At 40.2% G+C, this 17,149-nt stretch overlaps 1 protein-coding gene across 1 annotated transcript in view; it reads right to left on the bottom strand.

Moving 5' to 3' along the window:
* Cerk (Ceramide kinase) overlaps positions 1 to 17,149 on the bottom strand; it is a 114,381-nt gene that overhangs the window by 49,977 nt on the left and 47,255 nt on the right. Inside the window, exon 3 of the mRNA XM_083117074.1 lies at positions 3,076 to 3,492. Within this exon, the coding sequence (XP_082973200.1) occupies positions 3,076 to 3,492 (417 nt within the window). The remainder of the gene's footprint in view (positions 1 to 3,075; positions 3,493 to 17,149) is intronic.

Genomic DNA, 17,149 nt, shown 5'->3' with positions numbered 1-17,149 from the left:
TAGTTAAAATAATAAATCAAGGTTTGACGCAAATGCATAAATAGGGAATAGATTTATGAGATACTTAAAGTAAATATAATCCGAGACTTGTTGCATGCAAGGCAATAACGTTAACTGATGGACACAAAGCGAGATTTTAGATCGAATATTTCCGACGTATGTCTCTTTCTTTCTGTAATCATTGTTCACACAAATACAACAGAACTTCATCTATTTCACACCTCTACTAATAATTGGTTAATTGAGTTTTAAAGCCACTTTTATGCACAGTATTAATTGGCACTGGACGTACGGTTTTATGTGAGATATAAACCACGATGTGCCTCCACCGGGTGTCGAACCCTAATCCCTCGATTAAAATGCGACGACGAGGGGGGGGGGGGGAGATTTGCTTTGGTGTATGGCGGTATAATGAACACGGTTCTATATCAAATGAGACAGCGCACTGAAAAATGTGAAAGAGGCAGTGGTAACGTCGTCGCCTCGTAATCAAAGGGTCCCGGGGTCGATACCCGATGGAGGCACATAGTGGTTCGGATCCCACTTTAAACTGTAGGACCAGTCCCGATTAGCCTTTCTGTGCATAAAATAAATAAAAAAACCACTGCCGACGTATGTGATAAAATAGACAGCAAGACGTATGAAAAGTAGATATATTCGGAGAAAGTTATTTTCAAATCTTCCTCCACGGACCGTCATTATTCTGGACCATCAGCGGCAAGAATGAACAGCTTCCCACCAAGTCATGCATTCTTGTATTGAACAGTACCCGTTGACCACTAACTTTTGTTGCGGCGTGTACTACAGCAGACGCTCGATGCGCGCTGGAGCTCTCTTCTACTGCGCACCATGCGGCAACATTGTCGCCATAAGGCCCATACTGAACTCTTAAGTTGGGCTCACCAATAAGTACTTAAGACAGTTGCTGATATAACAGTTTGGTTTGGAGGAAAAGAAGCGCGCACATTTCAAAGACAATTTATATCATTTTTGCATTTGGTTTGTTATGGGGCGGATGAATTGATTATGTATTTCAATAATGTGTTTTACACACACACACATATATGTCCATCAATGCAATAAAACTAAAAGAGTGAGATAAAATGAGATTTTTCTTTCTCGGCTGAACTTTCATCAAGGCTATTGCCCCCCCCCCCTAATCAGAGGGTCTGCGCACGCCTATGGTACGTATTAGTGGTTAATATCCGGAACAAGAAGTCACAAAATGGCAGCACAACTACTTTTGTCATTGCAAGTGGTTAAATGGAGCAGGTGTGTCGTCATGCCATAACGTAGCCCTAGGAACGAAAACGCACGAAGTCTTCACGGAGCTTAGTTCTGCACGCTATAGCTTAATCGGAGAAAAAAAAAGTCTCCATGAAGTTAACCAACTGTCGCTAACCTTGACTTTCTAACCTGGCATGTAGGTAACTTTTTCCTCGCCCGATCTTAGCCACAAATACACATCTGAGAAAGGTTTGCTTCGGTTTTCCCCACACGTCATTTTAAAACCAGCAGCATCCTATCTCAGTAATCAAAGCAATTTACATGGGGGCCAATTCTGTTTATTTTCCCCATGGTTAAAATTAAATGTAGTTGCAAGAGAATGCTGGTTGTACTCGCCAAATCAGAATATTTTAAACATTATTATGTTTGAAGAGGAACTGAGGCTGACGTAGTTGTGCCAGGTTTAGATCGACCAGTTTTTTCAATAATTGTGTGAGACTTCGTGACAGGTTTCTTTTGTGACTAGTCTGAAAGTATTAAATCTATATTGGTTGCATGCATAATGCTCATCTTAGTTTCTAGACCGTACTTTAAAAATATATACGTTAAGAATCGCAAGTAAAGTTGATAGATAATACTTTTAAAATATGTGACCACCATTCTTCTTATTTCATTTTTCAAAGTTTTGATTTATGTCTAGTGCAATGACTCACGGAGAAGCTACAAATCAAATGTTTCTATTCTAATGTGAGACTTTAATATCAAGATTATGCCGAAGTCAACCTCTAGTATCTTACTATCCAGCAGCTTTATTTAGACCAGCATACGAAGTGTTATTTCACTCCCTTATTACATTTGACATATGAAACAGCTGGATAGGCATCCTGTAGTTATCACATTTTCCACAAGAGCTTCATTTTCGAAGTACTTTTCACACACACGCACACACACACACGCGTATTTTGCATAGGGACAAACGTTATTGAACTATTTTAAAACATATGCTATAAAATGTGGTATTTTGCAACCGGAAGCCATAATGAAAGAATCCTGTGTAGGACAAATTCTGTTTACCATTTGGTGACGTAGACTCTTCAGCTATGACTGACAGATCACTAATGTGAACTAAACGCACGACCATGAAAATAGGCGGCTGGGCAGAATTGCGCTGGTGCCACGTATGGGAAAAGCAAAGCGAGAGCGGGACAAAAGTCGCTGGTTCCTGCGCACTGTGTGGCAACGTCAACCGGGCTGCGTTGCCTAGTCCGAGCGTCAGACCGACTTCTCTCCGGGGCACTTTTATGTCACCCCTGACTTTTCGAGTAAATACTGCCAGTTTGTATCACATGGATAACAAAGACCAACCCTCCAACGAGATCTTTCATTCTCTTGAACCTCCGAACACACGGGGTTGTGCTCCGACGTGGCAACAGCGCAAACTTCTGCCACACGCCTAATTTCATGGCCGTACGTTTAGTGCTTCTTACATAACACAATAACAAACTCTCTGTCCCGGGAATCTCTGGAGCAAGGGAACGGAAACAAGACATCTGTGCAAGTATGACTCGACCAATGAGCGCGTCAGAGGGCAGGTGAGTGCACGGAGGGGAAAACGCAGCTACAGCTACCAGCCGTTTGCAGCAGCATTCACACCTTCTCTCCCGCTGTGCGCAGCCTTACTCCATACATTCCCGAGCCAGAGTGTAATATGCACCAATAAAAGTATAATAGAATTATTAGACAAAATTACTACAATGTATTCTATAACAAATTAAATTAAAATGACACTATGTGATATTGCGTCAGGTTATAAACACTGATTAAAATTGATTAAATTTTTTAACTTACCTAGCACTATATGAAGAACACTGGTTTCGATATCTGTAGTACCGTGCAAGCAGTAAGCCACAGTGTCAGTACTACCACTTGGAATGATTCCCACCCTCAATTTGGGGGAAGGTAATCGGGCTTCAGGGTCGTTGTGGTCTATGCCCAGATCCTTAGCCGTTCGTATCACTAACCCGTTGAACACTTCGGAGAGGGTTCCATCACCACCCACACAAACAACACCATCCAAATTATCGAAAGAGCACGCCATTATCGTGTCACGCGCGTGATTCACCCGTTGCGTCACAACCACGTTAGTTTCGATGCCGGCCAGTGCAAACAGAGGGCTTACTTTTTTCTGGTAAATTTTAAAGCCCTTCTTCTTCCCACCGTAGGGATTCACAAACACTAGTAACCGCTTAGGCCTCGTTGTCAGTCCTGAAAAGAGAAGAATGCTTGCATTAGCCTAATCACAAAAGTAATTTTGTTAAGCAGAAATTACATGTATAACTCTGCACCGGGAATCTGTGGAGCAATGCCGCGTATAACGGTAGAGAAGGGGAGAATGCTTGTGGGCGAAGCTAAGCAGTAGCGCTGCTCCTAAATGCTGGCAGCTGCACTCACTTCTCCTCTTACGCCTTTATTGGTCAAGCACTCTCGAGTTACTACTTGCGTAGAGACATATTTTCGTTCGCTTGCTCCAGAAATTTCCGGGACATAGTATAGATATTTCAATTTTAAAAACAAATGAAATTTCGTTATTCTGCCCCTCTTGAATAATCGTGACAATTAACATGAATGATGAGATGAAATTGGTGAAGGGGCACTACCAGAGAATGGTCAATCCTCAGGCTGAGACTTAAACCCGTAATCGTCGGTGGCAAGATCGTGAGTCGACCACTCAACACGCTCGGCCACTGAGGCGACAGAAAAACTAGGGTTATCATCCTACGGTATTGCAATTAGAAAAAGGAAATTTGCAATAAATTGGATAGTTAGTAAATGTTTATGTGTGTGTGTTGTTTAAATTATAATTCTCTCTTAAAACCAAAAACTAATCAAGAAGACTTAGATGGGCAGGCCATGTGGCACGAATGGGTGAGGGAAGAAGAGTTTACAGAGTTCTTGTTGAGAAACCTGATTGTAAGACTCCTGTATGAAGGCCAAGAGGAAGATGGAGGGATGAAGCTGAGATTGACCTAAAGGAAATCGGTAAAAATGGAAAATATTGTCTTGACTTTGCCCGGGATAGGGATAGATGGATGGTTTGTGTTGCTGCAGCCATAAATTCGTGTTTACGAATGCTAGAGAGAAAACAAAAATCTGCGACCACTAATTTTGAAGACAGTGAAGACACACAAAGGTCCGTCCACCTTTCTTCCATGTAGTACACTCTGGACCGCATTTTACAGACTAGTAAAGCTCTGTCTGGACTCTCAGCAGTATAATCATGTGTGGGCTTGCGTTGTGTGCATTTATTTCATCTTAACATCCTCATCTTTGCAATTAGCCAATAGTGGCAGAAACGCCAAGTAAAATAATTCAAATAATTCATTCAAGGGGTCCTGGATTCGAAACTCTGTGGAGGCACATTGCACAGTGGTTTAGATCCTACCTTGATCTGTAGGTCCAGCTCCGATTAGCCTATCTGTGGACTTCACAAATTTCAGAAAAAATCATTGTATTAGTGATGGGAGATTCGCCTCTGCAATTATTATGTAACTAGGTTTTACTTCTCGAAAGCAACTGCGTATATAGACATTTACTTTTAAAAACCAGTGAAAATGAATTATTCATTTTAAAAAATACAAGACATGACAGAAGTTACAAGCTAATTATGCGTTCATGATACACCGATAGATACCGATGCAGTAGGGACCAATTAATCTGTCCCATACCTTACATAACATGGGTGATTTTTCCCATTCAAAGTTAAGTGTACAAAGTTGCGTTAGAAACTGAATGTGTGCGTGCGGCTATAAATTTATATGGCAATGCATGCGAATAACTCTTTGTTTGTAAACACAGCCGTCACAGTTCGTTTGAGCTGCACAAAGATTGTAAGTAGTTTTCTATGAAACGTGCGTACTTTCAACAGATAGAATGTAACCCAGATAAGATAGTGTCTTTCCGGCGTTATCTCGATCCGTTAAGATCACACAAACTATTAATATCACGTATAGGTCCTACGCAGCGCATTATTTTATGATCCACAATACTTAACGATGTAAAGCTTTTTTTTTCTATGTACCACTTGCATTACAGAGCGAATGAAAACTAAATCCTGTTGAATCTAAAAAAGATTTTACTACAACCTGTCGCAGTGTTTCAAGAGTTTTTCTCCTATATATTCTAAGAAATATGCAGATTAGTTGCTACCAAAAGTGGCATTCCTTTTGGTGTTAATGCAGAATTGGCGTTGTTTAGCACCATCTTTGGTGTCTTGTTACACCATTTACTCTCTCTAACCACACCAAGTGCTGAGGCCTTTAACACTCCAATACCAATTAGGGTGTACCAACAGTTTTGGTGGCAACTCATTTGTATATTTTTCAGAGTGTATCGAGTTCCTTGAGTTTTGCATTTTTCTTTTACGTCGCGTTTCTATTCTAATACATTTGGCTGATCGCGATGTTGAGGATAATTAGATTAATTCAATAATGTGACAATTTCTTTAGGAACTGAGCCCTGAAGAAACCCTCCTCCGCCCGCATACATTTAGGGGCATGCGCTTGTTGTCCTGGTGTTAAAATCTATACCAGGACGTCATTTCCTCAGTATTATGGTTCCGCCATTTTCATTTATGCTACTTTATTTAAATCTTATTTTTACAGTGTTTTTGTTATTGTAGTAGGGTGATTAATGAAATGTTTAAACATTTTATGATTACTATGGTATGATTACCATGCCTGTTCTGGGTTCCAGTACAGGCATGGATTGCAATTTTTATTGGAAGTACATATTCGTAATATATAATGTTTATTGATACTTGTCGTGGTGCTTGGGGTTCTCTCTTCTGTATTGAGTTTCCTAAATGTTGCATATTCCTTTTACGTCGCATAAGGTGGCACATAAAGAATCAACTATGTCCAGGCTATGACTCCAACCTGAAACCTACAACCAATGGCGAGACAGTAAATCGATCCTTTAACACGCTCGGCCACCGAGGAGGAATATATTGAGTTTCTAATTGACAATGTGCATCAATTTATTTCCGACTTCACTGTCTTACAACTTAATTCTTAATTCTAACTGCTAAATATTTATGAACTTAGACTTGCAGACAACAGCAAATAATTTTACTGTTGAATGAATGAATGATTTGATTTCTTTCAACAATTTTACTTATACACATTCACAAACACACCATAATTTTGATTATTATTTGATATATTTAACGCAGTTTATTTATAAAATCATAACATTAGGTTAACGGTGAAGGGGAAGATGAGGGGACAAAGAAAGGGGAAGGAGTTTCTGTGGCGTCCATTAAAACATTCATGTGACCAGTCCCGATTAGCCTATCTGTGCATAAAGTAGACTTAAAACCAAAATTCAAATTGTATAATGTAACCTATTCTTCCTCTTCTAGTACTAAATTAATGACTAACTAACTCTCTAGCCTTCTTAAAACCCGAAGGTTTATGGCTACAGCAACGCAAGCCTTCCACCTGTCCCTATCCTAGGAATGACTAGAAGAAAAAAATTATGTAACCTCATGAAGCCAACAGAGTTATATGACAGCGCGCATAGCAGGGTCATTCTTAAAAATAAACCCGAAAAACAAACAAACGTAAAGCTAATTCATGACATGAGTAAGACTACCACAAACAAAACCGCATACTAATGTGCCCTAGAGTGGTGAATCTGCAGAAATTTAACAGTGTCTGGACACAAGGGCAGTTATACATATTTGTTGTAAGATGAAACTTCTGACGCGATACGCAGACAGTCGTCGAAGATCGACTTGTTTCAATTGGTATGTATTACTAAAATTTCCGATACAAGGATAATAAATTTTCCATTATAAATTTTCTGTACAACATGATGGCCCAAGGGGGTCAGGTTCTGACTCCCATAACCCCCCTTTCGGTGCGCGTATGTATGTATGTGTAGAGTGCTTGTAATATACGTAGCATAATCACGTTTACAAATGTTAGAGAAAGGGACATGCAATTGTCTGTCTTACAGCTGAAGGAGCGAAGTAAAATGAAACAAATCAATGAACAAATTACGTCAAGAAAGCGACTGAAAGTGTGCGCTGGTCTGGTGGTACAATTCACACACACACACACACACACACACACACACACACACACACACACACACATATATATATATATATATATATATATATATATATATATATATATATCAGTACGATAATTTTAAAAAAATACCTTAATCAAATTCCGCACGTATACCAACCAAAGACCCACCAGATCATTGAGAGATAAGTCACATGTTATTTATATCAATTACAAAGTCAATCAATTAGTGACAATTGTGAGCCTGTGCTGCACGGTTGCATATATTCAGAATAATATTAAGTTTTCTACGGTTCGTCACGCCGAAATAAGGCGTCTAAAAGAAGTACTCGATTCAAAACAATTATTTGCCTTGATGATTTCTACACGCTGTTAAATTTTGTCAGATGTTGTATTACACACACACACACATTATATATATATACTGTATATATTATATTACGAGAAAATTCCGAGAACGAGACCTGCATTTATAAGTAGGGACGATACTGAAAACGAGACAGCCCTTCACAATTCGAGACAAGACCAAGAGACTGACAAGTCTCCTCGATATTATCCCTACTAAATATCCTTTGTCCCCGCTCTAACGCTTTTGCAAGAAAAACAAACTGTGCATTTCTGAAGAACCAATGATTGATTAATTGATTGATTGAATTAGGTTATTTTACGTCAATTTTCTTCCACCTTTGGCTAATCGCGACGATGAGGATGAGTGATGATATGATGAAATTGATTAAAGTACACTCGTAAAGAAGACCCATGCCCAAGCCGGGATTCCAACTCCGCACCCCTGACGTCGCAGCGCGTTCTGCTAACCACTCCGCCACGGAGGTAAGCAGGAACCAATTAGGTAAAAGTTCTAGAATGGCTGAAGGGCTTTCCCACCTGAAGCAAACTGAATGGGAAATTGCGACTTGCTATCGGCCGTGAGGTAAACAGTCATTGGCGCGGAAGGAACCACGTGATTTACTTACGATTGATTTGGTTTATTTTACTTCACTTTTCTTCCACTTTGGGCTAATCGTGAAGATAAGGATGAGTAATGATATGATGAAGGGCCACAAAGAACACCCATGTACAGGCTGGATTCGAACCCAGGTCCTCTGGCATCGTAGCGCACTGTGATAACCACTCTGCCACGGAGGTCGGCACGTGATTTATGTACAAGTCGGAAGTTGCTTCTCTCATGAGAAGACTGGCCACCACCAGAAACAGTAAGGCAAGACTTTGCCTCAAACTTCACTTTTGTAAACAAAAGAAGATCGATCTCAGCCTTCCCGCCGCTCTATCCCTTCTACACTCGTTGTGAGGAACAGTAACTGGTTTAGTCAGCGATCCTGCAAGATGCTGCACGTAATTTGGATGTTAGCCAAGTGGGCGGAACTGCGTCTGTTGGCTACATTGGAAGTGTTGGTGGGGCGAAATGTGATTACGTGATGTGAAATGCAGGTCAGGAAACCATATTAACAGTTCCTTCTTTGCCTTTAGTTGCAAGGCAATATTTTTCAACGGATGTTGTTATTCGCACATGGAAACGGAAATTGTATAACTTGATAAGAGTCCTTAAACCAAGAGCTTTCGAGTACTTGCTTCATATATTAAATATATGTACTAATATTATCTTGGCATGGTGATGTTTTCTAGACGCCTTACAGACAAAACTGTTAATTACAGTGGTTAATCAAGCTCTTGTCGATTGTCCGCCTTACGTTACATGTAGCAAAATGGCCTCCCTGATAGAATAGTTGTATCTTGTAATCAATGGGTCCCGGGTTCGATTCTCAATGGAGGTGGTTCTGATTCCACTTTAAACTTGATATTAATCGTGACCATGAGAAAGAACGATGATTTTTTTTGTTGTTATATAGCGTAGCTTTTCTTCTACTCTTGGCTAATCACGACGATGAAGATGAGTAAATATATGATGAAGATGATGAAGAGAGACTTAAAGAACACCCATGCCAGACCGGGATTGGAACCGTGTCGTACCGCACTATGCTAACCACTCCGCCACGAAGATTGACGAGAATGAATGATGAACTCATGAAATCGATGATGGCGCAAATTCATCCAAACCTGGCCCAGGATATCTGGCTTTGAAGCGCTTTTTCGCTAACCACTCCGCCACCGAGGAAGGCTTCGTGATTCTCATCCTTGCCGTTAATTTAGCGGTAGAACTACGTCGTTAATTAATCCAACCACGGAGGTTTGTTGCTTCGACGGAAACTCGCCGCACAGCACGGACACGCTTCGGGCATCTAAGATTGCACTTGGAGATTATTTTTAAAACACTCGTTCCGAGAGAATTGTATAACAGTTGGAGCTCGTGCTTCAATCAATGGGGAGACCGAGCTGCATGCGCCGCCGAATCTTACGTAACAGACTGGCGAATCGATCTACAAGAGCTGCTGGGGAAACGAACGAGAGAGTTTCTTTCATTGCATCTCAAGCTGCTTCAGCTGTTTCTAATCCTAAAATCCCCCGGAGACTGCCGTGAGAAATGGTTATATACGGATGCGAACATTCATCAGGGAATGAAATATTGATCGCAGAAAGGCAGCTGAGAAGGAAGTGGGGCTTTGATATACAGATTGCATGATAATTCGATCGGTTCTGCCAACCTCCGTGGTGGAGTGGTTAGTACAGTGCGCTGTGACGCCAATAGTCCTCGATTCGAATCCTGGTTTGGGCATGGATGTTCTTTGCGAGTGTCCTTTTATCAATTTCATCATCATTCATAGTAATCTTCGCGAATAGTCAAAAGTGACAAAAATGAAGTAAAGTCAACCAAATCAATCAATTGAAAAGTCCTAGATTGGAACTTACGAAAGAAACCCGCCGTCGGTGTAAACTTATGGACTTAATTTTATTTATCACCCCGTGCACATTGAACTGTGCCATGAAGGCACACATAGGGGGATGCGGGGGTAGGGTCTCTCACATTCTCGATCTCGCCCATTTTATTGAGGTGACGTGATCAGCACCGCGCTTCGGCCCCAATTTACCCGCATGCACTATTTATTTTCGGCTTAATTTGAATACAAGGGCGGAAAAATTCCGAGCTTAGATCACTCACTCCGGGAATCGAACCCGGGACTCTCGCGTGGCAGTCAGATGCCCTACCGATTTTTTTTTAATTTTTAATATTCTTTATTTTATGCAGTAGTGACTACTTACAGGATCCTATGATAACATTATACATATCAGATCTAGATTACATAATTAGGTGTACTTACAGAATTAGAAAAGAGCCTGCAAGAAATTTGCATAGTGTGTTTTGAGGTTAGCTTGTTCCATCTGGTAATAATTCTCACTGTACTGATATTGCAACGAAATTTGCATTGAAAATGAATTGTCCTAAAATATAATAAATATATTGAGCTGGCCCGCTCTTACTTTAGTAAGAGGAAAGAACACAAAATCTGGGAACAATAAATGATCTACAGTAAATGTATCGGGCGATGTTCTATATATAATGCCAAGGCATTTACACAAATACTTAAATTGATCTACCATTGCGATGTGGTAAAGTGTCTTCAGCTTGATGACAATTGGAACACAAAGCACCGTCAGTCATTTGGTATCGCCACTTTCTAGAAACACCGGTCGCAATTGCATCGTGAACTACTAGGTACCATAGAGATCGAACGCGGTTAGAAAGATGAGATGCAGATATATTTCTCCATACGTTTGACCACACTACATTGGTTCGGAGAAGCACAATTCGTGGCTGGTGATGTAACCTGCAAGTCAATTGGTTATAGAAAAATTTCACTGTCATGTCCTCGACATCCATGTCGTGAGGTGAACCGATTAGGAGATAGCAAAACTCGATACCGAGTAGGCCACCGCGACTCCTATGAACTTCATTACCATCACGGCATCACATTGTACACATTAGGGACATTGACATCATGCGTGCATGCTAAATGCGAAACCCTAGTGTGCTTTTTTTTATTATTCTGCCTCGCTTTTCTGCCACTTTTGGCTAACGATGAGGATGAGTGATGATACGATGAAACTGATGAAGGGACACTCACACCCAGGCCGAGATTCGAACCCGAGACCCATGGCATCGTAGCGGGCTGTGCTAAATAATCGCCACAGAGGTCGGCAGGTGGTGGGAATGCAGGCATGGAAACGATCCATGGAACCAACCATTCATCGAATGATAAATCTATCTGCAAGTGTGAAGTCTCCTCCTTCAAAATAAACAAACCCAGCCTGAATCACACCACACACTGTATTTTTAACTCCTACTCGCATGGAACCGCAATTCAACAAAAAAAGCAAAGAGCAGGAAACGAACCTTCTTTTTCTGTACAAGAAGTTACCATTCTCATTGCCAGTTCAGTAAATTTTGGGTTATGTTCCAGAAGCTAAACTACAGCTGCAAAAAGTATCAATAATGTAAGTATTTACATATCGATTACTATTTAACGCATTTCTTCAAACTGGTAATTGAAGGTGGCATATGAAGGAATACAGGAGGCAAAATAGAGGCGTGGTAATTTTTGGTGGTCACTGAAGGAAGAGCGAGGTTGTGTTTAAACAACTGCTACAAGTGCCCACACAGGCAAGCACAGAGCATCCATGTTTTCCAACAAATAGTAATATACAGTCCCCCGGTTGTTTAGCTATTTTGAGCTATTTTGATGGGAAGAGCAGGATAAGTTGCCACATATCATCTAACGCATTCTCACACAACGGGTCACTACGTCGTTGGACAGATCCCGAAAAATGATTAATTCTCGAAATGAGTAGGCCTATTCACACACGTCATTCACAAATGAGTTGTTGTTGTTGTTTTGAGTCCACTTTATGCACAGATCGGCTAATCGAAACTGGATATACAGTGTAAAGTGGGATCCGAACCACTTGTGCCTCCACCGGGTATCGAACCCGGGACCCCTTGATTACAAGGCGACGACGCTACCACTGCTCCATCGGGGATGCCAGAGTCTTGAATAGGAAGAGTCCGGTTTCAAATTAGAACAATAGAACAGTAAGAAATAAAAAAAGTATATGAGAATGAAAAAATTGTTAAGCATTGTTCTGAAATGGAACAACTGGAATTCAACTCTATGCCATCAGATCTAGGGATCGGCGATATTTGACATTTGATATCATGATATATCGCCAGCAACGTATTTCCATTGATGAAACAATAATTCTTTCTGCCATGGTATTGGTGTGATATCGTAGTTTGGATCCTACTTCAAACTTTCTGTTCACACCCGATTAGCTTCGGTGATTATACTGTAGTTTACTTTAACAGACTGAAATTACATGAGCTGCAGCCCGGAAGTCAAGGTGAGAATAGCAATAGCGAAGGACCTTTAATTGAAGAAGTGAGAATAGCGAAGGACCGTTAATTGAAGAAGTGTTTTGCGTGGAGTGTACCATTGCATGAGAAAGAAACCTGGATACTAGGAAGAAGTGAGAAATAGCAATCAGAAGCTTTAGTATTATGGTTATGGCGAAGAATGAAGTGCGTGAACAGTGCTGGGCTTGAATCGATACGTGAATTCCGAAGCCTCTATGGGTAACTGCTCCTCCCGGAGCTTTGAGTTCAGCTTACCACTATACCAGGATTTGGATTTATTGATCGACTGATTTAATTTATTTTGCTTCGCTTTTCTGCCACTTTTGGCTAATCGCGAAGACGAGGATGAGATGGTTGAAGGGACAATCACAAACATGTAGGGACGACACAACACGAGGCCCACGAGCTGAGAGTCCAGACGCCAGAGCCTCGTTAGTGTGCAAAATGCAGTCCAGGGTGTACTACTTGGAAGGTAGGTTGACATTTAGGACTTGCACACAATCCCTGCTACAGCTCAATCTCTTATTCCGGCGTCGCGAAACTGATTGTTACACTGTGCTTTCCGATTTAGAAAAATAAAATTGTGACGCAATGCTGGTATTCATTGGCACACAACTGTTTTGATTTCCACTCAACCCATCGGCGAGAGAAAAGATGGAGGTACTACAAAATACACTTACTGGCTGGAATGAGCTGCGAGACACACTGACAGTATTATTATTACGCTAAGAACACTATTTGGAACACATATTTGATCGTATAGTTACGTACAGTTCTGGGTTGTAACGATCCCGTTAACTTTCAAAGAGGTAGTTACAACACAGAGGTGTCCGTGACTGTACATGGAGAAATAAACCAAATAGCGAAATATATTTGACTAATATCAAGAATAAAAACAAAGTAAATTATATCTCAAGCATTAGGCTGGTTTGGGTATGTAAATCGGTTACTAAAAAAATGTATGAATTGAAACGCATAACTACATACGAAATGCATGAAAATAAATGTATCCAGGACAAAATAAAATGAAAATGTATAGTTAGGAAGGTCAAAACCTTTATAAAGTCCGCGTTGAGTGGTGAACTCGCATCTCGTCAGCGATGGCCCAGATTCAAGTCCTGGTGTGAGCTTGGGTGTTTCTTCATGAGTGTCCTTTCATCAATGTAATCACCATTCATCCTCATTTATTTATTTATTTATTGAAATTTCCAGTACAGCAGACACCATTTTAAACCGGAAAGAAACAACAGTAAAAGAGTACACACGAAACAAGATAAAATAAAATAAAATAAACAAAATATAAATATAAACAAGCCAAGATATCGTCGCAATTAGCAAAAGCGGATGAAATGCGTCGCTAAATACGAAAAATACGATACAACACCATTTTATAAAGTCGTAGATGAAGATGTGTTTTCCATAACAAAATGGGAGATTTCAAGGATGATAAGCAACTCGAATAGTTTGAGCAGAGCATTGAACACTTCCACGTGAGCACACCATTAAAGGTCGCTGCACGTCAAACGGAAATCAATTTCGCTTAATGCCTGCAGTGGCTCGCAATGATTGATTCTTTCCTGGATATAAATTCTAATTTCCCGCGTCTTTTTTTTCTTTTTTGGTATTCACTATGCACCGTGTGGATTCGACTTCCGGCTAACAATTGCTCTGCTTGAAGCGTTGAAAGCAGTGATGTCTGCATGCGTTGTCTATAGTAATCTAAGTATAGTTTGCATTCGATTATATTTTACACAAGTCTCCGTAGAAAATGCAAGCTACACTAAAAAATAATTTACAGCGTTGTTTTAAAATAAAATTTGAATTTATCAATCATGTAGTTTCGTATCGAGCTGAAAACAATGATGATCGAGAAAGTGTGCATCCACACTCACTAAGCGCCTTCATGGCATTCTATAGGAGACGACCGGTGGCAGGAGACGACCGGTGGAATGGGTTCCACGATCACCTGACCTAAACCCATCAGAATTCGCCCTCTGGGGTATTCTGACTGAACGTATTACTACGGCCTGCACATCTTTGGACACAGAAATGTTGCGCCGAATCCAGAGTCAACATGGTTAAAACGTCTGCATTTGTGTGTGGAAATTGATAGTGGACATGTCAAACATGTTTTGTAGAGATACATTTTGTTAAAGGAAGTGTTAGTACATTTTTTGCCATTTGTTCCAGGCTTTATGAACAGGCTGTCAATAAATATTAGGACGCTACCAAAAGGATTTCTCTGAATTAGTTGTATTTGTGGTTGGATATTAATTATTTACCGTTGTCTTTCTACCTCTTTAGGTAAATCACGGGAGGAGGAAAAAGATGAACGACGATTGTTCATTAATAGATTAAATGACAAACTACATGGAACGACCATATCGTGACTAGGACTAGAATCCTGGATAATCAAGTCCAGTATGTTCAAATTACTGCTAACCAAAGTTCTGCTCACAGTCTAAGAAAACTGACACTCAGTAGAGGAGACTAAAGAGAAGGAAACTGATCTAATAAAAAATGAAGGATTGTCATTGAAAACTAGGTTAAATTACAATATATTTATAAAATATTTTGCAATCCTACCCTGGTGCAAATATAATAAATGGTATTAAGTCTGTAAAATAGTGTTTAGTTAACATAATTTAAAACAAACAAGCTTGATACTACATTGCTGCCTCTTTCATGTATGACGTAGCATTAAAGAGGATGTGCAAGATTTTTTTTTTTTTAGGGAAGGGGCAAGGAGGAAATGGCATTGAAGGTTTCAGTGCTTGTTGACGTCAGTCCGAAACGAGCTGCCATTGCTGTGTTGGCTAACGCTGGCAAATGTCGTTGGTTTGTTCGTTTGAGTTCGTTTTTTAAGTCCACTTTATGCACAGAAAGGATAATCGGGACTGGAACTGCAGTTTAAAGTGGGATCCGAACCGCAATGTGCCTCCACATTTCGTTGGTTTGAATTGTTGTTTTAAGTCCACTTTATGCGCAGAAAGGCTAATCGGGGCTGGACCTACAGTTTAAAGTTGGATTCGAACCACTGTGCAATGTGCCTCCACCAAGTATCGAACCCGGGACACACATTGCGTTGGTGTTCAAGTATTGAATGAAAAGAACATTCAGACTAGGAGGCAATGCAATCCTCAGCGTATAATTCCTTCAGTTTTATGAAATTATTATTGTCAAGTTTTGGCTTAAAGTGAGTAAAAGTTCACTGTTGAAATGAGGCGTGCAGCGCACTGATACTTTGTGTCTGTTTTCACAAACGCATCCCAGAACCTTTGAGTGAAGATAATGGTTGATTTTTTTCACCAGAGGAACAGAATGAAAATTATAAATTGTACAGAACAACGGTAGATAGATTTTGAAAGCTCTTGCGTCACAAAGTCAAATCAAGTGATCAGTTCTTTTGTTGTAGCAATTCCATTGATTCTCAATGGGTTTATTACAACCCAGAAGTGTCCGTGACTGTACAATCATAATGCTTCTCAAACCGTGAATCTCGTCACATAAGATATACTGAACCACCACAATTACTTGCTTGATACGTGGAATTCAAAATCTTATTTTCCAAAAGGAAATTCAACTTGAGAGAGGCAGCAGTTGACTTGTCACTTCACCGGTAAAAGTGTGATAAGATTTTCTTTTAGTGCCACTACTATCAGCTGAATCTAGGCTGAAAACAACTTCGGTCGAATCCAGATTCTCCCTAAGGTGCATTACCACATACGGTTTTGCAATCCGTTGCCTTACTTGGGATGAAACTTTAAAACCTAACGACTTATTTGTAGTCCACTTTGATTCTTGCTCACTAATCTTCTTTCTGGTGCGCACCAGTGTATTTCACGTGACTTTCTTAGCAAACAATTTCACAGCTTATCGCGGAAGGCAATTCGAAACTAACGAGAATCTCATAATTACACTTAAATGACAATGCCAATACTCATGCATTTTCCTCCATGTCCCCACCGCCTTGGTTGGCTGAGTGAGTTGAATGGTAAACTCACAAAGGTTCTGGGTTCGATTTCAAAGCCTTGTCATATATTACTTTGTGAGCGTTCCTTCATCAGTTTTATCTAATCATCATTCAGCTCATCGTCGCGATTAACCTTCCGACCTCTGTGGCGTAGTGTTTAGCACAGCGTGTAACCAAGCTACGGGTCCAAGGTTCGAATACTAGCATGGGAATTCTTTGTGACTGTTCCTTCATCAATTCCATCATATCATTACTCATCCTCATCTTCGCGACTAGCCAAAAGTGGCAGAATACAGAAGTAAGATAAACGAAATCAATCAATCAGGCGAAATTAACCAAAAATGGAAGATAACAAAACATTTGTAAAAAACTCTTTTCCACACCCTTTAATACTACTGAAACGTATAAATACATTTAGTTTCAACAATCGAAAACTCTTGTATGGCTGGGAAACCTTATAGAACCATTATTTAAAAAGTCTTCAAAACTAAATATGCGTGGAAATAACTTGTAAAAATATCTTAGTCA

Source organism: Lepisma saccharinum, chromosome 2 (assembly GCF_977018435.1).
Source record: "Lepisma saccharinum chromosome 2, izLepSacc3.1, whole genome shotgun sequence".
Classification (NCBI taxonomy): Eukaryota; Metazoa; Arthropoda; class Insecta; order Zygentoma; family Lepismatidae; genus Lepisma; species Lepisma saccharinum.
The sequence above is the reverse complement of the archived record's forward strand: the minus strand, read 5'-3'. Positions and strand labels throughout refer to the sequence as shown.